We start from the raw sequence: 21,838 nt of genomic DNA on the forward strand, positions 1-21,838 counted from the left end.
TCCCTGCGCGCACACACACCCCCCGCCCCAAGCACCAGCAGCGCTCACTGACCCCCCCCAAAACTGCTCGTGCGGGGGGGGGGGGGTCATCCCTGCAGCAGGACCCCTCTGCACCACACCCCAGCACTGCGATCCCTCTCTGACACCGGCCCCCCCGCCCCCAAGCCTGCTCCTGCATGGAGGGGGGCAGCCCCCCGCAACCCCACCAGCACACAGATCTCTTGCTGAGCCCCATCCCCCAAACTGCTCCTTCGTGGGGGAATGTCCCTGCACTGCGACCCCCCCACAGCATCCCCCCAACACTGGGACTCCTCACTGAACCCCTCCCAAACCGCTCCCCCCGCACCCCACCAGCACCAGGACGCCTCGCTGACACCCTCCCCAAACTGCTTCTGCATGGGGAGGGGGCGTCCCTGCACTGGGCCCGCCCCCAGCATCCTCAACAGGTGTGGGGGGACCCCCACCCTGCACCCCAAGCCCCCCACTCATGCACGGCCCTGGTGAGGCTGGGGGCATTCCCCCACCCCCCAGCAACAGCGAGGTGAGGGCAGAGCACCAAAACCCCGGGGTGAAGCCCTTGCCCCAGGGTCCCCGCGGGGCTGTGGCACAGGGTGGAGGGTTGCGGCCGCTCAGCCCCCCCCAGACAAAGGTCCCGGTGTCGGGTCAGACCCTCCTCATCCTCCCAAGCAGGTGCCCCATGGCCACGGTGCCGCTTCCCAGTGCCAAACTGGTCCACGTGCCACCGTGGCCTCCACCACCCGTGACCAGTCCACATGGGTGCCGTGAACTGGGGTCTCTCCGATGGTCAGGGGGTGCAGGCAGGGGGCTGCTCCAGACCGTGGCCCAGTGCGAGGTGGGGAGGCCAAGCCGACGCAGTGGCTGGATCGAGCAGGGGAAGAGCCGGGAGAGGAGAAGCTGCGCAGACGTGACCAGCCTAGCAATGGGGCCAGGGCGAGCCCAGAGGGGCTGCGGGCAGGCAGCGGGCAGGCAGCCCCATGGCATGCACGCTGGGGCTGGGCCCACAGGACAAGCACGTACGGGGAGCCAGGCATGCCCACGGCCATGGGTGCATGCGTGGGTGTGCACAGGCATGGAGGGACCCTCCCAGCCTTGGGCTCTGCCTTTGTGCTGCCCGAAGCCATGTGGGGAGGGGGACGCACTCTCTCCTGGCCCTGACAGAGCCGGGGCAGCACCCAAACCCTGCGGGTACCACCGCCAACGCGGGGGACAGCCAGCCCGTCACCACCCTGAACCCCAGCTCTGCAGGGGATGTGGTGGTTGCGATGGGGACAACCACATCTGGGGACGCCCCGAGCTGCATGGGGGGCTCAGCCCGGACCTGTGCACAGGTGAGGGGCTGTGCCTTTGCTGTCCCCTGCCCCCCGCACCGCTCACCCTGCAGCCACCTCATCCTCCCAGGGCTGGCGCGAGCACCCGGCTGGCTGAGGCTTTCCAAGGTCACTGTGTGTCCTCTTCCCGGTGGTGCAGGAACGTGATGGCCATGGCTGCTCCTGCATCCCACATGCCACGCTGGGGAAGGATGCTCAGGGCAGGGCCGAGGGAGCAGCGGGTGCTCCTGGGGGAGCCCATTTCGGTGCCCCCCAGCCCCTGCGTAGGACCCACATCAGCTCAGCTGCAACACCCCCTGCATCCACTGTGCACCCCTCACCCACGTCACCCCGTCCCATGCAGAGGGGCAGCATGCAGGGGGTGCTGCAGGGACTGGGGGAGCTGGGCTGCAGGGGGATAGTGGGGCTGGGGGTCCCCTCTCCCCCTGAGCAGCCACTGCGCCTGGCTGGGCTCCCCGTGCTGGGAACAAGCCCCGCTCTGTCCCTGCTCAAAGGGGGATTGAAGGGGCTGCACCTGCTTAATATTCCCCATGCTTCCGCCCCTGGATGCGTTTCCAAGGGGACCGGCCAAGGGGCCGCTGGGATGGGCGGGGGGACATGGCTGCGACAGCCGAGGGAAAGGGTCAGGAAGAGGCATCAGGGTCCCACTCGATGCCTGGGGCTGGGGTCCCTCCGCTGGGTCCCCACCATCGCAGCAAGAGGCCGAGGGAAGACGGGCAGGATCCTGGGGATGGTGCTGGGGATGACACGCGGGGCAGGGAGATGGAGCCGGGGCAGGGTAGCAGCGCCCATCCTGCACCCAAAGCCCTTCCCCAGCACCGCGGCAGGGTGCTGGTACGTAGCAGCAATGGCTCATGGTGTTTAGGCCCAAGCGGTTGGTGCTTGCTACGCCCACGGGAGCTTCCAGCACCCACAGCGACTCCTGGCCCGTGGGGCGGGCAGGGACCCCTGGAGCCCACGTGGGCCAACCTCTGCTCACACAGGGTCACCTGGAGCAGGTTGCCTCACAGGTCTTGGGCATCTCCATGGATGAAGGCTCCACAAGCCCTCAGGACAGCCGTGCCAACGTCCTGGGGCACCAGCTCCTCCTCACCAGTGGGGTTGAGTGGCTCTGGCCCACGTCACCTCGCAGCCCCAGGGCACCTTGCCCAGCAGCATCGCCATCCCCTGCCTCCCGGCCCTGGCACCGAGGGGACGCCCTTCTCCCACACCTGGACCACTGGCTGTGGTCAACCGGCCGCTCATGGTGTCCCCTCGGGGTATCGACACCCCCAAGAGCTCCAGCTGCAGCCAGTGTCACCCCAGGGTTCCGAGTGCCGAGGGGAGGAGGCACCTTGCCCTGGATGCCACGGGATCCTTGGGGACAAGGGGGTGTCAGTGCCCCCCACCCCAGCTGGCAGCTGGCTGCTCCCCCAGGCCCAGGGGACGGTGCATTTCCCTACAGGCCACCTTCGCATGGGAGGAGCCCCCACCTCCCCACATGCCTTCGCCCCTCCGGCGCAGGCTCCGCACCCACCCCTGCACCAGCGGCTCCAGATCAGGGCCCCCCTCCGGCGTCAACCCGGGTGTGTGAGGGGGGACTGAGGGTCTCGCCCCCCTCTGTGGGCAGAGCTCAGCTCCTCAATGCGGCGCATCAGGCCAGGACATCCAGCTGGGGGATGAATTTCAGAGCCTCCCCCTCCCACCCCCCCAGGCAAAGCGTGGCAGAGCCGTGGCGCATCAGGCTCCATCACCACGCTTACATTTAGGACCAGACAAAGCAGCAGAGCCCAGCGCAGGTGTCGGGGCTGTCTCCCAAGTCTGCTTTCACCACCTTTCCTACAAACCTGCCTCAGGTTTGTCTTAGAGACAGCAGAGGGTTGGATGAGGGGTGGCAGGACAGACAGACAGTGACAGCTCTTCAGCCTTGCAGAAGAAATCGAGCGGCAGCTCCCTCCTCTCGGGCAGAACCAGCTGCTGCTGCCGGGCACGTGTTTTCCTGGGGGAGTTACTCAAAATATTTAAGGTGAATTAAAAGACTATGAAATGCAGCCACATTGGCAGCCCGTTTGGGGCATTTCCGGAGGAAGACAGCATGAGCTCCGTCTGTCTGTCTGTCATGTGAGCAGGTTGCACACAGCTGGGGAGGGCTCTCACCCCAAATCTCTTCTCTGCCCAGTCCAGTGCTGGGGGCTGATCTTGCTCATGGCTCTTGCCCTGCCTTGGGGTCCCCAAAAAGCCACGGGAGGGGCTTTGCTCACCCACCCCCCCCCCAGCCCCACTCTGCTCGATGCTCCCCCCACGCCTGGCAGCGGCTGCAGTTGGCTGAGCCCCACGTCCCGGCCGGCAGCTAGCGGAGCACGCCAGCAGCCGTGGGGCAGCCCCACACCAGCACCTTTGTACCCCGTCCCCGAGAGCAGGTGCAGATCTGCTCTGGGCACAGGCGACAGGTTGGATTAGGATCAGGGAGCCCATGGGGACAGACAGACAGAGGCTGGAGGGAGGCACAGACTGGGCTCCTTCCCAGTATCTGAGCAGGGGGGCATCGCCTTCTCCCTGTGCTCGCATGACGGCATCCCCCCCCGACCAGGACCCACACTGGGCTGCATCCAGACCCCCGGGATAACGGGGGGCTGATGGTGAATGGAGGATGAACTGACCTGCTTTTGTTTCTCCCGTCATCTCTCGCCAGGCTGCCGGCTTGACACCCTCCCTCCTCGCCCAGGCACCAGAGATCCTCCAACCACCCCCTTTTCCAATTTTTTAATTAACAAGTATTGGAAGGTGCAAAGAAATTGCAACTGCAGAAAACGCTGAATTGAACAGACGGGGTTGAGGTCAGCGTTCTCCGCTCGGGCACTGCTCGCCTTGGACACGTGAGCTCTTCCCTCTCTCAAAGCATCACTGATGGTGAGCCTGAGCCCAGGGTCAAGCTCAGCTCAGCCAGGCAGGGTTTTAGCAGGACAGCTTTGCCCATGATTGGGGCTGGCACCACACGGGGCACAGCTCTGAGGTGACAAGCCCTGATGTGACACCGATAGCTGGAGGAAGCTGCGACATTTAAGACTGATCTTCAGCCTAGTCTCACCCAGGCCCTGCTCCCCCACCGCCTTCAGCCTTAAATACCCGACAAAATCATCCAAACCATTTCTGCAGGGAACAAATTCACCCACGACATATCAGTCACACACCAAACCGCTCCCGACACAAGAGTTGATCTGAAAATTGCCATAATTCAAAAGTCCTCGAAACAGGAGCTGTTTAGGGTTGCACGAGCAGCTCAGGGAAGGATGCTGGCAGCACCACGTAAAGACAGACAGACCCGCAACCCCTGCGTGCCCTGCGGTGCTGGAGCCCTCCAGGCCCTCTCCCACCTCTGGCCGGAGGGAAGAAGCAAGCTGGCATCGCCCCAAAAACCCTCCCCAGCCTGCACAGGGAGCTGGTGAGTTTGGCTTGAGGATTCAGTGTCGCAGAGGCAGAGCCGGGCTCGGGGCGGAGGCAGAACCCCATCATCCAGGCAGCCACTGGCTCGTGCTCTCCCTTGCAGCAGCTGTTTTCGAACCATGCTCCTCTGCGGCTGCAGAGGGAAAAGGTGGGAGAGGTTTAACACTCGCACGTTGCAGCTCTGAGCTGCAAAGACCAAGAAAAAACCTGAGTAAAATGGGCCCAAGCTGCTCCGGGGAGAAGAGCGAGCCGAGCGCTGCGCCCCCAGGACCGAGGGCAGCACCCGCCAGACGCGTCCAACACCTTTTGCATTTGCAAATGTTCAGAGTCTGCAAGGAGCGACAAATAAACCTGGCGCGGACAGGGGTAAGTCAGCTGCAAGCAATAGCGCCTCCCCCACCTCTCCTTCCTCGCGTAAGAAACAGGTTTAGTACTTGCAATTTTGCAAAGAGGGCACTGAACGCCCTCCAGAAGTGCTTTTTATCTTCAAGGTTTTGCTTTTATTCCCGCTGGAAGCCAGGATGAATAAAGCAGCTATTTCACAGTTAAGGACAAGGAGCAGAGACACCACTTCACCCAACGGAAAATGAAGGAAGCTTGGGAGGACAGAAGAGCTGAACCCCGGCGACCCATGGAGTGGTAAAGGCACACCTTACCCCTCTCTTGACAGGTCACGGGTATTTAATGACATCCAAGACTCGGGCTCTGTTTCATCCGGAGGAGGGAAGCCGAAGCACAGCAGCAGAGAACCAGAGATCAGCTCTGGGCCGAGCATCCTCCAAAGGCAGAGCCTGGCCCTGCTTCAGCGGGTCTTCTGCGACGTCCTGGTCCCCAGCGCTGGGCGGGAACGAGGCATTTCCAGGAAATGGATGCTGCGGGATCCGGCGGCTCTTCCAACAGCACGAGGAAGGGTGCTGGGCGAGGAGACGCCCCTCGGTGGCCCCAGCGGGACTGGGCTGAACCCGCGCTGTGGAAGTGGCCGGTGCGGGTCGTCGCCCGCCAGACCGCCCGCTGCTCCTGCCCACCAGGCACCGGAGCACCGCTCCTCCCCACGGCTCTCGCTGGGCTCAGCAACACGCACCCGGGTGGGCGACCTCGGTGCCAGCGCACGGCGACCACCAGCGTTGCCAAACATCCCGGTGCTGGAAACCTGCTCGCCAGGAGCAGGTTTTGATGGACACCAGGTTGTTTTTATCACAAGTTAATTTGGAAGCAGAGAAAATGAGAGATTTGGGGAAAAAACTTCCAAATCATCACACCTAGGTTTCCCGTCGCAGTCTCCACGTGACCCTCCCGCTGCCCGAGAGCTCCCAAGGCTGCTGAAAAGGGTCCCTGAACTGTGACCCCCAGCAGCAGCGGGAGGTTCCAATGAAAGGGGAAATTCCCACGCGGGCGGCACACGCGGCCAGGCGGGCGACGGCGCAGACAAAGAGCGACACTGTTCCTAGAGAGCCGGGCAAGGGACCGGCGCTGGCACAGCCATGCCGTTGGCAGGTCACCCCCATCCGCGCCGCCACCCGTTGTCCAGGGCACACCGTTTCCTACCGGGATTTTGGGGGTGGGGGGGATTAGTCCGTGGGCTGGGCGCCGGTGCCTGGCGCTACCCATCGGGGTTATCCCCAGCTGCAGCATACTTGGGTCTATAAATCCTGGGGAGTTTGAAAAGGAGTTTCCAGCCTTGCCAAATCCTTCATTTTAAAGTTTCTCGTGGGAAAGGTTCAGGAATGGAAATAACTGTGTCAGAGGACGACGCGCACTCGCATATTTAGACACCCCAGACTCTTTAGGTGCCCCAATGGGTATTTTTGGCTTTAAATCGGCCAAGAAAAAAGAAAAAGCGCAGCTTTTCAGGAACCACACGGTGGAGCTGGAATTGCCAGACAGGACACAGCCGCAGCGGGGAGTTTTAGGGTATTATTAGGAAGCGGAGCCAAGTGCAGGCAGGGGGTGCGAAGGCCTGTTCCTGGTCCACTGCCCCATCGCTCCTCCTGCCAACGAGGCAACAGCGCTAAGAAACGAAACCTGCATGGCGGAGCTCCCACGCTGGGGGTACGGAACTGCTCGGGCAGAGGTGCGACCCCCCGCCAGCGGCGGGTGGCACCGGGGGGACAGCAAGCTTTTTGGACGAGGCAGAAGGGCCCAGCAGCGAGCAGGTAAGCTTCCATCTACCCTAACGGCGTCTCGGTCTCAGACGACCCTACTGCAGTTTTGGAGTGGACACAGACCAGTCTAGGAGAGCTACGGTTTAGGGCCCTGTCCTAAACTTGCCTTCAAGCTTACGGTGCTCAGGTTATAATGCTGGGAACGGGAGTGAACCTGCTCCCTCTGACCACACACCACTCCACGCCCCGGCAGCCTGAGTGACCCCAGCCCTTTGGTACTTGCTCCCACCCCGCACTAGGGCCAGCTGCGGGGCATTGGAACATCAAAAGCGTGGCCCCAAACTGCACCTAGACCTCTGCTCAACTTCACTTTTAATTACTGTCAAGACCACAGCCCCGTCTCAGCCACCTTCTGTGACTGCAAAGCTTTAAAGGCTCATAAATAGAAAAAAACTGTTCAGGAATCGACACTATGATCTGCCAGATTCTTTGCATTCCTCAGGGAAAAGGTCTTCAAGATGAGAGGAGGAAAAAAACCATCGCTCACCCTGCCGCAGGAGAAGGGTGCAGTCGCAAGGGACAAGCCTTGCAGAAGACACCTGGAGTGCAAAGGCACAAAGCTCCTTCCCTGTCCTACCTGGCCCGAAGCAGGAGCAGCACTAAGGAGCTCACCAAGGGAGCACCGGGGAGATCCCAGCCCTCCGGACCTCCCATGCCCGCGAAGGAGCAATCCCCAGCTGGGGACGGGGCTTTCGTGGGGCGTCCCGGACCTGCGGGCACATCTCCACCCCTGTGCTTTTCCTCCCTCGGCTTCAGGGAATTAGGGAGCGGGGGCATTACACACCCAGGACGCCCAGGAAGAAGTGCCATTAATACGCTTCTTCAGAGGAAAAAGCTCTGATTTGGTGAAGTAACAAGAGCATTTAGAATATAATCCAGATTGGATTCCCCGTTTCAGTTTAATCAAAAAGGCAGACTATCCTGGCGGCCTCCGGAGCCCTGCAGGAGGGGACAAGACATCTGAGCAGGCATCTGAATTAAACAATTAACAGCGAAGCTGGTGCGGGAATAGAGGAACGGTGGGACCCGGCTAGGTCAGCGTGCCCAGTCCTCCTCTATTAAAATCCACCACTTCAGAGCACTCCTTTCAAGTGTGATTCAACCGGGAACGCGAGCCTGAGCGATCGTCCAAGTCAGCACAGCAAGACAGTGGGAAAGCAGGAATCAAACAGAAATAATCCTATTAGGCCTCATTTTCCTTTGTCCACATCAAGCTTTTTAAATCTGAAACACCATTTTCCACAGCGGCGGATCACCAAGCGCATCGTGAGGGGCCTTCACTTACCTGCGTTACTTCGGTGTCGCCCACCTTGCTGGGTAACAAGCTCAGGCTTTGTATTTACTCCATCGTATTTGAGATGCTGCCCCAAAAATAGATCTGTATCACATGACAGTTCTCGGCTCATCCACCACACACAGGGAGGGAAAGGAGACTCCAGACAAAGTGGCACAAGCTTTGTACAAAAACCACTTGTTTTTTTATTTCACAAAATTGGGTGGCTGTGTTGCAGGAATAAAACCGGCCCTATACACAGGATCAGATGAAAAAGTCAGCACGTGTATTATTTATACAGAAACACAACAGTGTCAAGAATTCAGATACTCTGTAGGATCATCACTAGTACAGTAAAAAATAGTCTCCATCTGGATCCTTTATATTTGAAGTTGATCACGCTAAAAACAACCTGAGGTTATTCTAAACTGGACTACGGTCTGAACCAGAAAATCCCATGCTCACCCCAAAGACCCTGGAGGGGAAGGGAACCTTGGGGATGAATTTCCTTTGAGGGAGGTGGAAGGCAGGCAGGCCCTGACCGGTCTCTGCTAGGCACTGTGGATTCTCAGAGCTTGACGGTGGAAAGCATCGTTCCTACGCACTGGGAGTAACAAGGCTGCAGACGACAGCCTGCGCACGCCACGGAGGTGCAGGCAGCCCAGAAATGGTTACTCCACGCTCGTGCACTCTCAGGACCTGGGAAGTTCAGCTGTTAACATCGATGAGTCAATCGCCCGAGTGCTCTTCAAAGCAAATCCTTTTTTCTTTTTTTTTTAATGGTATGAGTGGTTCTGCAGGGTTCAGATTATTTGGGAGATCTCTCTCTGGCCAGGCCTTAGACCACCACCTCGCACTCGGTCGCTGAAAGCCACCCTTTAAATAAGAGCGAGCAGTCTTCAGACCCTTGGCAAGGAAACCCGTCACACCCTCTCACGCCAAGAAGAGGGCAGAGAACCCAAACCACAGCCGGCAAAGGATTTTTTTCCTGCAGTCACTAACGACGAGCAAACAGCAGTTTTGGCAGCCTGGAGGTCTGCATCAGCAGTACCGCGCTGGTGGTCTCGCTCAGCGAGCGCTCCTAGGTTTGCCGGCTGAAGCTGTTCCCTCGCCTGCAACCCCCCAGACCACGGAAGGTGATGTGTGAGCTGTCCCGAAGACGAGTACCACGGTCGCTGACTCTGCCCACCTCGGCCGTCCGCAGGAGGTAGTTCTGGCATTCGCACCCCAGCCATCCCAACCCAATCCCGTATGCTAGCACTTCTTCGCTATCTACTTTTTTTTTTTTGTTTTGTTCATTTTAAGAAGTAAAAAGTATATGCTCCAAAAAGAGGGACTAAAAATCATGATATTATTCCTCAGTTGGCTACTGTACCAAACTACTCAGAGGGAAGGTTCAACTACCACCTTCAAAGGCAAAAGAAAGGTAAAAACTGGAGCAAGAAAACTCCTACCGTTGAGTGGTTTTATTCCAATTGATTCACTCCTGGCTTCATTCGCACTGGATCAATATTTTCTTTAATAAGTTAGCGAGGCAGCCCCAGGACTCGGCTGCTGTCCTTAAGGATCAGCTAGCTGTAATGAACACGGCCGGCGTTCCTGCGCCCTCTGCTCTACAGCACGCCCTTATTTTCCTTCTTTGCTCAAAACGCTGGTTTGGCATCTGGTCTTGATGCTTTGCTCTGCCCGGAGAACCCGAAACATTAAATCACAGGTGGACTGGGCACGGGCTACATCCTAGAGCTCAGTTAATGCCTCCACCTTAAAAGCTTAGTTTTTTCTCTTTTTTTTTTTTTCTTTAACCCTTCCCAGGAGAACCCAAAGCTCAAAACACCAAGACGGAAGAAACCAGAGTCAAGCACACTCTGAAAGGCAAGCAGCCCAAAGTGTAAGGGACTTCCCAGCAGCAACATGGGGGGCGCTACCGGCACCTTTGATCTACAGCTTTCCCAAAGGAATGCCGAGTATTGCCAGGCTACGAGCGGCGGGAAGAGGGGGGAGGAAGGCCGCTGCGTGCATGCGCTTGTCTGTGTGTACGTATACGCACGCATACACGACCGGGGCAGGCCAACGGGAGGTGAAAAGCTCCCAAGGGAACAGAAGGTAACTGAGGAATTCATTTTTGGTCACCACTATGTTGCTGTAGAAGTTCCTTCTTCCTTGACTGCTTACGGAGCGGCTGAGGCCGGCGGGGCTCCTGCCGGAGGTGGGGTCACCCCTTCTGCTGGCGGAGGCGGCTGCGCAGGAGGGGGATCTGCAAGAAAACAGCAGAGAAACAGTGAGAAGGACCCCAGGAGGGGCTGAACGTGGGAAGGGAACCCAGCGCAAACCCCCAGACGCCTATACGCTGTGGGGGATGTGGTTGTCTGAGGGGAAAGCAGCAAGGACTGGCCCCAGAAACGGCCACGGCTGCGGCATCCCCATCCCTTAAGCTTTGCGTGAAGCTCCACTGCATGTCCTATTGTGCTTTTCAGCCACTAAGCACTGTGGGGACTCCAAAAGGGGAGGAAAAAAAATCCAAAACAAACAAAAAATCCCTGTTTTTACAGAAAAGATGACAGGTATGTAGCTCAGTGCCTGGCAAAGTTCATATCAAGCAACTTTCAAGAGCTGGAATTAGCATTTCTCATCTCTCAGCTCCGTGCTCGAGCCTTTAGATTACGGCTCTTTTCTATTTAAAAGAGACAGAACAATAGACTTTATATAAACAGAGCCTGCACTTCAGCTCTGAGCAGTGTATGTAGGTTAAAGCAGACGAATCCACAGATGCAGCAAGTAGGAGGAAAGAAACGAAGGATACAAAAGGCCAGCTTTCGTGCACAGAGAGGAGATGTTAATGGAACATGACTGACTTGTTTAGTAGGGGAGAAAAAAAAAAAAAAAGAAGAAATTAAGATAAGGGAAGGGAGCAAGCAGGAATACAACCTGACATAAGATATTCCCAGTGGTAGAGGCTCAGAAAAAGGGAAGGAGAACTAAGTAAAGCTAGAGCACCAGAAGAATAAGGAGCAAACATCTGAACTAAAATAGCACCAGCACAGAGTATTTCATGCTCATGCCGGTTAATGCCGATGAGTCAGTACTCCTCAGCAACTCCCTTCAGCCAAAATGGGACGGCTTTTCCCAATTATTTTCTGGGAGAGGTACTACAAGCGATCACAATTCCTGCCTGTCTGGTGGCAGTTACGCTGCATAACATTTTTGGGGTGAAGACAGCTGTGCTGGAGCAGACCAGCAGCTTGTCACAGGCTACGACCAATATAGACAAATTTATTGAGGAATTCACGACAGAGCATCCCACACCAGCCGCGCCAGCTTTTCTTTTGCTTTCTGGCTTTGGCCATGCTGTTCTCACGCTCATTCAAGTAACACCCACGCAGTGGCTACTGACTTCAGCTGCTTTTTTTGGCTAGCAAGAATCAACTTCATTTTCGGAGGTGTAAGTATTTATACCACGTAAGGAGCATTCCCAATATACCTTTTGCTTCTTCCTAATTAGGTCTTCCTCTTTCAAATTTCACGCTGCTAAGCTTTCAGTAAGGTATCGTTGAACGGAATTATATTCTGACCTCCACTATTTAAGGATTTAGACGTAGTTAATTCCTGAACCTCTGCTGTGCATTCTTCCACACTAAGTCAGGAGAGGTTTTTGATGATGACCACAGAGCTTTAGTGTCATTATAAATAAAACAAGGGATGTTATAAATAAAATAAAGGACAATGGAGTACGTTTGGATGCCTAGAGGGGAGACAAGCACTTAAAGCTTCAAGCACATCTCTGGCACCGGTCTTTGCCTGCCAGCGTGCACAGATCCTATTATTCCTTCAGCAGATAAAGGGGTTTAAACTACAATGACTTTTCCAGCAGCAAGGCAAACGGCAGAAAAGCCACACCAGGTATATTCAAAACGTTTTCTGCTGGAGATCCACTTACACATGCCATTTGGAGCTGCTAGAGGAACACGAGGTCCAATTAGGTTTCCTGACATCGGCGACATGCCAGGTGGGGGGGGCCCACCGCCGGCTGGATGGATGTTGGCTGACACGCTTGGCATCATCCGCCCTGGCATGGGCTGTCCAGGTATCATCGAACCAGGCCCCGGCATCTGACCTGTGAGAATAGTGGAGAGAGACGATCCTGAGACTCATGTGAAACATGGAGGTGATCAGAAGAGAAAAAAAACCAGAGTCTAGTTGTTCTCCGAGCAGTGAGAAAGAAGTCTTGTGCACGAGATCCAACTCCGTACATGCTCCAAACACTAAAGGAAATGCCTTTTTTTTCCCCCAAGTCAACAGACTCCCTTCAGGAAGAACCGCGGGGCACTTATCTCTCAAAAACATCAGCACGAGAGGCAAGTGGAAGGCAACGCTCACAGTCAAAACCCAACATTTTAAGTGAACCCCTACTAAAAAGGCATTTGATAGTCATCTAAATGAAGGCACGGTAAACAAATTGCACTAGAATAACAAGGCGTCAAAGTAAGAGCACTTGATGAAAATGAGCAGCCACAAAGCCTAATGGATTAATTTAGTGGAGAACTAAAATCATACAGTTACAAAACTGGACTGTAAAGAAATTTCCATTATAAAAACCCCTATTCTGATGTGAGGGAGGGTTCCACTAAGTCTCCTTACATATCAGCTCTGTAAGAGACCTTTGAGTTTCAACTGCATAAAGGAACCGTTCGAACTGCTCAGCTTCGGACACCTACAACTTGCTGACTGATGCTTTAGAACCTCATTTAAAGAGATTATTTTGCATAATCCAATTACATTTACTTTTACACACTTACATAAAGGTACAGCATTTTAGTTAGAAAAGCAGCTATTAGGCATGGATTGTAAAGGCTTCCTTCAGAAGAGCTCATTCCACCCAAAACCCCAGGCAATTATGTAAAATAAAGTGTGATGACAGAACCCTCGAACAAAAAAAACAGGCTCTGAACATATATGAAAAGCATCACAGCCACACCGGCAGTTAAAGCCAGGAAAGTGGGAGCTCTGGATTTGGGACGGAGTCAATACTTCAGCACAAAGAGCATTAACTCTTACTCACAGTCAGCTTCGGAACATGGAATTCCCCTCTTCAATATTCCCTTGGGACATGTCAGGGGTTGGACTAGATGATCTTTAAACATCCCTTCCAACCCAACATGTTCTATGATTCTAAGAGCTTTGAGTAATAATTTATTGATATCCGTAGCTTCCATTTTCTGGGACGTCAGGAAGCTGTACCGGCTCACAAGCCACTGCCTGCAACAGGCAGCTTACAGCTCTCGGCATCCTCCGGTCAGAGACAGGACCATACAGGCCACCAGCATGTCGGCACAGCCTGGACATGAGACAGAGCAGCCTCAGACAGAGCTCAGTCAAAAAGGCAACAGTGGGCTGGTCTCTACCTGAACGCTTGGGAATTTATGACCCAGAAGAATAATGATCTGTGCTTTCAAAGAACCCTGCTGATCTAAAGCAAACCCTGCTCTTTGGGAACTGTCACTCCTTAATGCCTGTGCAGACACATCTCTATCCCTGACGGCCACGTCCCCCATTCCCGCAGAGCTGAAGTCCACCAGCCATCCCAAGCGCTTCTCCATCACTGCCCTTCTGCAGAAAGCTAGGACCACCTCTGAAGGGCACCCCAAGCATGCAGGAACACCTACTGACAGAGAGTTGAAAAATAAAAAAAATACAACACAAAAGATGAACTTGCTCCACTTCCCTGATGTTTGGTGCCTTCGCTGACCACAAAAGTCTGCCCAGCCCAGACACGTCCCTCCAAAAGATGCACATCTTGGATATCTAGAGCACCTGGTAACCTGTCTAGCCCTCGGTTGCCTGTCTCTGCCTGTAGTTCCATGGTAATTTAAACCAATAACTTGCTCTTTGAGAAAGACAGGCTATCCTTGCGAAACAGCAAGGCAGGGTGACAGAAGGGAGTACTTACTCTCAAACCAGAGCCACTAACAGTCCCAGCACAAAAGAATCCAACATACCACAGCCCACTGGCTTCATACAGCCCTGGAGATCTGCGGCAGAGGTGCTGAACCACCTTAAGTTCAGGGAGTCTGAAGCATCAAACCACGAAAACATAGTATTGGAGCTCCTGGCCATGCAAGCAAGAGGTCCATGTGCCAACCTGACGCTGCTTGGTCACAGGAGCAAGACCAGTGTACCTGCAAGCAGCAGACGTCAAGCTCTGCAGGAACCACCAGATTTCTCAAACATTTACAAAGGAAAATAACTCTGGAAATTTATCCCTGGACACACTCCATTGCTGATCAGCGGCCTGCAGCGCACATCATGGCATTTCCATCACTATATATTGAAAAGCAGCAGCAGCAGCCAACCAGAAAAGCTGTGTGCGTTTGAGCCTTAAATCCCCTCCTTTGCCCCCAGCATTAACAACGTATTTTCTGCTCTGATGATGGTGAATAGGTGGTTTTGGAGAGGTCCCTTGGAATCCTTACACCTCCAAGTCAACAGCCTGAAGAAGGAAGAAAAGATGGGACATTTCCTAAAATAACATGGCACATCTGTGTGGGTAACTCAAGGTGACCAAGTCCCGTAAGAGCTCCAGAGTCTGGTTTCCCTTTTGCAGGCAAGTTGAGCTTGATGTTCCTCAGTGTGGCCCATTCGCCCTCCCCTCCTCAGCAGCAAGCAGGCTGCAAGAGAACTGAAGTGTTATCTCCATCACAGAGTAACTGGGGTTGGAAGGGACCTCAGGAGGTCTCTGGTCCCACCTCCTCTCAAAGCAGGGTCACACCAGGTTGGTCAGGGCTTTGTCAAGAGGTGACTGATCTCTGAAAGCACCAGAAGCAGAGACTGCACCACCTGTCTGCACACACAACCTCTTTCAGTGTTTGACCTCCTTATATCCTGTCAAAACCTCTCATGTTCCACCTTATGCCCCTCTCGCTCCCACCACACGTCACTGAAAAGCCTGTCTCTGCCTTGATGACCTCCTCGTAGGTATTGTAGGGCTGCTGGGAGGTCCCTCCAGAGCCTGCTCCTCTCCAGGCTAAACAAGCCCAGTTTCCTCAGCCTCTCCACAGGGAGAGTGCTCAGGCCCTTGGACCATCTCTGGAGGCCCTATGCTGAACTCACTCCAGTTTATCCATGCCTTTCTTGTACTGGGGGACCCAATCTTCCCGATGTGCCCTAACAACTGCTGAGCAGAGCGGAGAATAATCACATTCCTCAGACTGCTGCCCATGCTCCAGTTCGCCCAGCCTGGGATGCTGCCGGTCTCCTCCGGCTCACGCTCGGCTTGTTGCCCACCAGGACCCACAGGCGCTTTCCTGCAGAGCCGCTGCTTGGGGTTAGCCCTCCCAGGTACAGGACTTGGCATTTGTCCTTGCTGAATTTCACAAGGCTTCTGCCAGCCCATTCCTCCAGCCTGCCTCAGCCCTCCTGAATGGCAGCCCTGCCCTCAAGCGTATCAACGGATAATATGCAGATAACTGAAGATTTAAGCAGACGCGGCATGAATTTACTGCCTCTGGCATCTGTGCATCTGCTTTGGTCCAGCTCACTCCGAGATGAGGAGTGGGCAGAAAGGGCACGGCCGGCAACATGAGAACACTGTCACAGAAAGCAACAGCCAGGCACAGGCTGAGACTTAAAGACATGGTAATCTATTAGTATTAGAAGTGGGACAAGAGCTACAGGGTCACTGCTGCCGAGACACGAAACGCTGTTGGGTTTGCAACAGCCCCAAACTGCCCCTTTGCGGACTCTGTAACCGGTTCTGCGCCGGAGCTGAGCTTCCAGGGAACTTCAGCGTCGAGCCTCAGGCGGACAAGCCAGGCAGCCCTGCAGGATGAGAAGAGCTGCTGGGTGCAGAAACCAGTCTGGGGCTACGTGTGAACTCGGCACAAACGGATCAGCTCTAAAGCACGGCCTGTCGGAGTACGCAGCTGCTCAAGCTCCAGGAGTTGGGATTTTCCCCCGATTTGCAGGAGGCAGACGTGGGAACTTCTGACATGCCCGATGTTACATGACCACCTGCGGCACTACAGTCACAGCAGCTTGAATTTCAGTTGCTGGAAGTCTGGGTGAAGTATCATAAAAACACAACGTGGGAAAAAAAAAAAACCAACTCCTGTATCACCAGCAACCTCAGCCTACACCAAAGAAAAGAGGAATTATCTGGGCACTTCAGTAACAGACACCCTTCACTTATGACATGTTCTGACAACTTCAACTCAGAGTAGTTACTTTCCAAGAAAAAATTCTATTCTTCTGCTCCATTTACCTGTGCCAGAAGTCCTCCAAGAGTGGCTTGTTTATCTTCAGTGGCTGCTTTTGCACATGTAGTCTATTCCTTAGAGCCCAGGACAGAGCGGTGAGTAACACCACGGAACTCACTAACAGATTTGCAGAGGGTACGTCTGTCTGCGGTTACGAACAGAGCTCACACACCAAGCTTTAACACTGGAAACTGTCTGGATCTAGACGAGGTCACACAAACGAGACGAGCACTGCTTCCTCGCACATCCTCATCCTCGGGCTCCTCCCACGCTTTGACTCCAGTGTTGTACTGGGAAGGGGTACCGCACAAGAGCAGCAGCCCCCTGGTGCATCACAACAACATTATCATGCAGTTGAAAACCCTGGCTGTGAGCAGACCTTTTATTTTTAATGAACTCCTATATTTTCAACACAGAAAATGAAACAATTGCAGCTACAAACATGCAGAAGCAAAGATAGTCCAGCAGAAGCAGATACAGGGCAACTCAAACTGCCAGGGGCAGAAGGGTGGCAGGGGCTGAACCGTGCCAAAACAAGAAACCCGAGATAAAACGTAGCCCAAAGACCTGAAGGGCTTTGCAGCAAAAGGACAAGGCACCCACAGGTACGAGGGATGGTATTCACTGGCAAAATGAAGGTCGATGGGGGAACAAAAACAAATATTGGAACAACACAGTGTTGTTTCAGACGACCAGGAAATCTGGGAGCCGAAACGTCCCCAGCCTTGGAGCTGCTGCTTGACAGGAGCCTCCACCTCTCCAAGCGCAATTTGGCCATCTCCCTTCTCACACCACATGCCTACTAGATCCTCTCCGCACTAATGAAGTGATTAATATTGAAAAACCTCTTCTGAAAGCCTTGAAGCTGGATCAGGCTCACTCCACAGCGAGTGGCTTCACATGAGGTCTCAGCTCTAACGCTGGGCAAGCACTCCTTCAGTGAGAGAAAGGCTGTCGAACCTACAGTACTGCAAAGATTCAGGGACTGTGTTTTATATTCAAATCAGCCACAGTCGAGCTAAAATTACCACTAAGCAGAAACTAAGCCAACTTTAAATAATGTTTCTTCGTAAATTCAAAGTGTGTCATAACTCTGAACCTCATAATGCTGCTCATTGGGAAGCACCCTCCTACCTGAATCAAGGAATCTGTAGAGCTTTTTCCTCTCTTACATCTTGGGGATTTAAAAATAAGTGGCGCTGCAGTTTTTCTGAAGATGCCCATAAGCTGAGCAGCTCCTCTGTGTTTGAGGACAGGGCTGGCTGTCCATTTTTTGCCTTCCTGGCACGGTATGCATCAGTTTTATCTTAAAATTAGCTTAGGGCACTTGCAGAGGAACAATCCTATCACATACCAGAACTCCAAAATGCTGAAGTTGAGCCGTAATCAAGCAATACCCAACCAAACCGGGATTAAGCAAGGGGAAATTACTACTACTGCTGTGGCAAAAATGAAGTCCTATTTCTATAGAGATTGTACAGGTTTGTTTTTTTTTTTTTTCATTTTACAAGGGATACCGCTTCAAGACAGCGTCTCAAGCATAAAATGTGGAAGTGTGACCTACATAACGGGGAGAGCTTAAAAACGGCAAGCGCAGGGAGAGATAAAGCCAAAAGGTTCAATAAAACAAGGTTTAGCAGACTAAAAAAAAAATCCCTTTACGTGTTAGAGATTGTAGACATTTTCTAATGCGTGCTCTGAAGCGTTCCACTATTAGCAAACTGCCAACTGCAGATTCACATTACAGTGAAACGGATGAGGAACAGTTTTCAAAGGATCTCCAAGGTCTTTATCTCTATTAAATAAGCCTCTACCTCTATTAAATCAGCTACTTCAGGGGCACCAGAGTGACAAACAGTTTTAGTATTTTTTTGTTTCCCTGTAGCAGCCGACGGGGCGCGATGCACAAAGCCTGGAGCCGATTCAAATCCTCCTGCACACCTCTCCCTGTTTGCCATTCAAAGAGAACATCTGCGAACGCAGCCAGTGCTACGTGAAGGGAGTCCCTCCTTTGGCAGCCAGGATTTCGGAGCAGGGAGGGCAAAGCAGGCTGCACTCCGACGCTCCTCTGATCTCCGCAGGGGACGTGCCTTGCGGAAATCCCGCTCTCCTACTACTGAACGACTTGTTTCACTGTCCTGATAGGGGAACAAGCAGAGAACCGCTCCCAGGAATGCCTGCCGGCTTCACTGCAGAGCAGCTCTGCAGCACTGCGAGACGTGCTCCTTCCCACTGGGAACGGTTTTCAGAAGACCCGGAAATCTGTACTTTTAACCAGCCTCCCAGACACGTCCTTTCCTTCGGCACGTCCTCCCCCTACACGCACTGCGGCCGACAACCCCATAGCCGAGAACTGTGAATAATTAACCACAAGAACTCATTTAGCATTGCGTCTCGGGGGGAGTGGGGGAAGGCAGAATTTCCACTTCACTTTGCATACTGTGTTTCTGTCACTCCCCTCTGGCGTGCTGAAGCCAGAGCCCTCCGAATGCCGAGGTAGCCCATGCCAGGCTCGCGGGGCCCCGACACCCACAGCGCCTCCCAGCTAAGGGCTCACCATTGTTCTTCTACAACAAAGCACGTACGATGGAAGATACTTTGTTGAGAAGCTGCTTAGCGTGTCACACCAGCAAGGGCAACCGTTCTGCAGGGCAGCACCGGTAACCTTCAAATATTAATGCATCTTCAATAATACATTCTTGTACGGCATTTGGAGCCACTCAAACTTCGTGGAGAAGCTCTGCAGATATTAAGACGACAGTGGAAATCACTAAAATATTATCCAGCATCCTCAGAGGAATCTCTGTCCCCTGGCTGACTCTTATTTACTCTTCTAGCCTCATAATGCCTCTTGCCCGGCCAGGTTTTCTCATAGTCAAGAATACACCAGAAAGCACCCAACATGGCTTTAACGTTTCTGCATTACCAACCACCAAATCACCTTGCAGGGCCACAACTCCGCGTGTATACGGCACTGCGCACACGTACTGCAAACCCGTTCACCACCTGCATGACTTGGCTTTTCTTTTACCTGACTACTCCCTGGTGTCTCCTGCCAGCAAGGCTCAGTACATGTGATGGGCAGAAAGAAAGCACTGACAGTTGTTAGAAAATATTTACCACAATCCTTATCTGTACCAAAAAAAATCCCAGAACCACAGTCAGTCCAAGAGGAAAGCAAAGAGCACCCGGTAGCTCGATTTAAACCCACAAGTTTTAAATAACGAAATGCACAACGCTTACCTGAAAAAGCACACGCCTAAATTACGTACAACGCATTCTTTTGAGTATTTCAACCACTGACAGAAAATGATGCAAAATATACTGGGAGGAAAAGGTTATTAAAGTTACTCATCCAGCTGTAGTGGAAGGTATATCCTTACCTCCTTATTCCATTTCTGCTTGGGGTCAGAAATTATTTACCAGCTGAAAATCCCCGTTGAAGGGAAGAGTTAATTAATGACAGCTATTAATATGTATCTCTCTTCCTCCAAGAATTTCAAGCAGTTTCTCGTGTTACACACCAGAAGTATCACTCGTACAGGGCACCGAGCGTTTCACAGATAACCAGAATAGTGCACAAAGAAATCAATAATGTGCTTCACAGGACACAACCAGCAGCAAGGCTGGTAACACAGGAAGAAATTGGAAGTTTTATCTTCCATTTTAATTAAAAGGTACAGCTTTACACAGCGAAATTGGAATCCAATTTTATTTTTCTATTCTAAAAGCCTTCATTCCAGGGGAAAGAAGGGAACAAAATAACCTCAAAATGAAGTTAAAAGTATAAAAAGAGAGCTCTGGTAAGGAAAATGTCCCTTCTTACAAAAGCACGCCAAGCTCTGCACTGGGAAGAGCACACCAACAGCTCTACGAAGACAGAAGTTCATCTATAGGACAACAGCAGCAGAGAAGAGCTCTCTGATTTCTTCTGCAAGTGTGCCTCAGCCCCCTCTAGCAGGGATTACCTCTGCTAGGTGAGATTCATCTACCCACACCCTCCACGTTTTGGCACCTCCACGCAGACTGCAGACACTCACGGGCAGGCACGCAGTGAGGGAGCTTACAGACGTGTGGTCGTTAAGGTGAAGTTCACCAGTTTGTTTCAAAGGACCACAAATTAGCAACCGAGCAGCAAAACTTGCTGCTGACCTACGTATGTACAGGTCTGTCATGGAAGTATCGGACTATTGATGCTCCAGGAGTTACACATCCGATAAACACACCACAGTTGCCCTCCAAATGTGAAAGTAAGTAGGGAAGATACTACAGAACTTCTGTCATATCCTATGTATTTAACGCATTCAACATGGCCAACACAATGTGATCTGGGATTATTTTTTATGTATATAACAAGTGGTGGGGTGTGTGCACCCAAAAATGTAACCACTGACCACTTCAGCGTGCCAGTAAGATTTCTGGAGACAGTAACTTCGTGTCTCCTGGGTGCAACTGAGATCTTTCCAGCAGAGTCACCCTGCGATGATGGATTGATTTGTGAAGGGAAGTCAAACTCTGGATACCTTAAACTACTAAACAGAAAATCAGGTCAATTTGTGAGCTGCCATTTCTGGGGACTGAAGGATCCTTAAGTCCCTATTCACACACACAATCCCAGGACTGGCTCAGAGTTTAAGCCTTGAACTCACTCAAGGAAAAAGAACTTTTCCATTTTCTCTCCCTGCCTTCAAGTTATACAAAACTCCACCGTGAAGCCAAAGAACTTTGGTACTAAGCTGCGGACTTCCCAAGCGTTTCTAACAATCTTAAGGACTGCCTCTGCAGGGCCCGAGGAAAAGGGACTGTTGTGTTTTCTAGCCAAGGTCAGTCGGGATATGGTAGACGCAGCAGAGGGGCCTGCCTTCAAACTCTCAAAGGCTTTTAAAGGGCCTCTGAATTCTCACCTTCACAAAAATATCAAAGCAGTGAACTGTCAGACTAGGTAAAGGGCAAGATCCTAGTCCCGTATCTGTAAGGCATGAGACAGCACCAGATGCTTCAGTCGCAGGAGGCAGAAGTGCTGCGCCTCATCCATCAGCTTGCCACCCTCGAACAGGAGGTGGGGTGGTGGTGGAAGTCAGTCTATTGACTAACTTTAATCAAATTTGAAAAAGAGACATCCTGACTAATTAACACCGTACCACACCCCCCACGACACACGCTGAAAGGGATCGCTGGGGATACAGAGGGCCTGGATGATTACGATGGGGCTGAAGTAATAAGGTATTATGTGAACCAGGGATGTGAATATATTAGAAACCAAGTTTTATTAGTCCCCTAGTGAATACAACAATGCATTTAATCTTGTTACATTTTCAGTATCAATTGCAGCTTGTAAGTAAGAGGTAATGATATGCAATGATTTCCCCCTTTAATCTGTTT

General features: G+C 53.0%; 2 protein-coding genes across 4 annotated transcripts in view; one reads left to right on the plus strand and one right to left on the minus strand.

The window, feature by feature from the left end:
- The window catches only part of DHX30 (DExH-box helicase 30), a 215,867-nt gene that overhangs the window by 43,289 nt on the left and 150,740 nt on the right, over nucleotides 1–21,838 (plus strand). The window lies entirely within an intron of this gene.
- SMARCC1 (SWI/SNF related BAF chromatin remodeling complex subunit C1) overlaps nucleotides 8,390–21,838 on the minus strand; it is a 90,610-nt gene continuing 77,161 nt past the window's right edge. For all 3 annotated transcript variants that reach the window (XM_075082032.1, XM_075082031.1, XM_075082033.1), the window contains 2 exons: nucleotides 12,142–12,318; nucleotides 8,390–10,461 (listed from right to left, as the gene is read on the minus strand). In XM_075082032.1, the coding sequence (XP_074938133.1) occupies nucleotides 10,376–10,461; nucleotides 12,142–12,318 (263 nt within the window). In that variant the 3' untranslated portion in view covers nucleotides 8,390–10,375. The remainder of the gene's footprint in view (nucleotides 10,462–12,141; nucleotides 12,319–21,838) is intronic.

This window comes from Phalacrocorax aristotelis, chromosome 2 (genome assembly GCF_949628215.1).
Source record: "Phalacrocorax aristotelis chromosome 2, bGulAri2.1, whole genome shotgun sequence".
Taxonomy (NCBI): domain Eukaryota; kingdom Metazoa; phylum Chordata; class Aves; order Suliformes; family Phalacrocoracidae; genus Phalacrocorax; species Phalacrocorax aristotelis.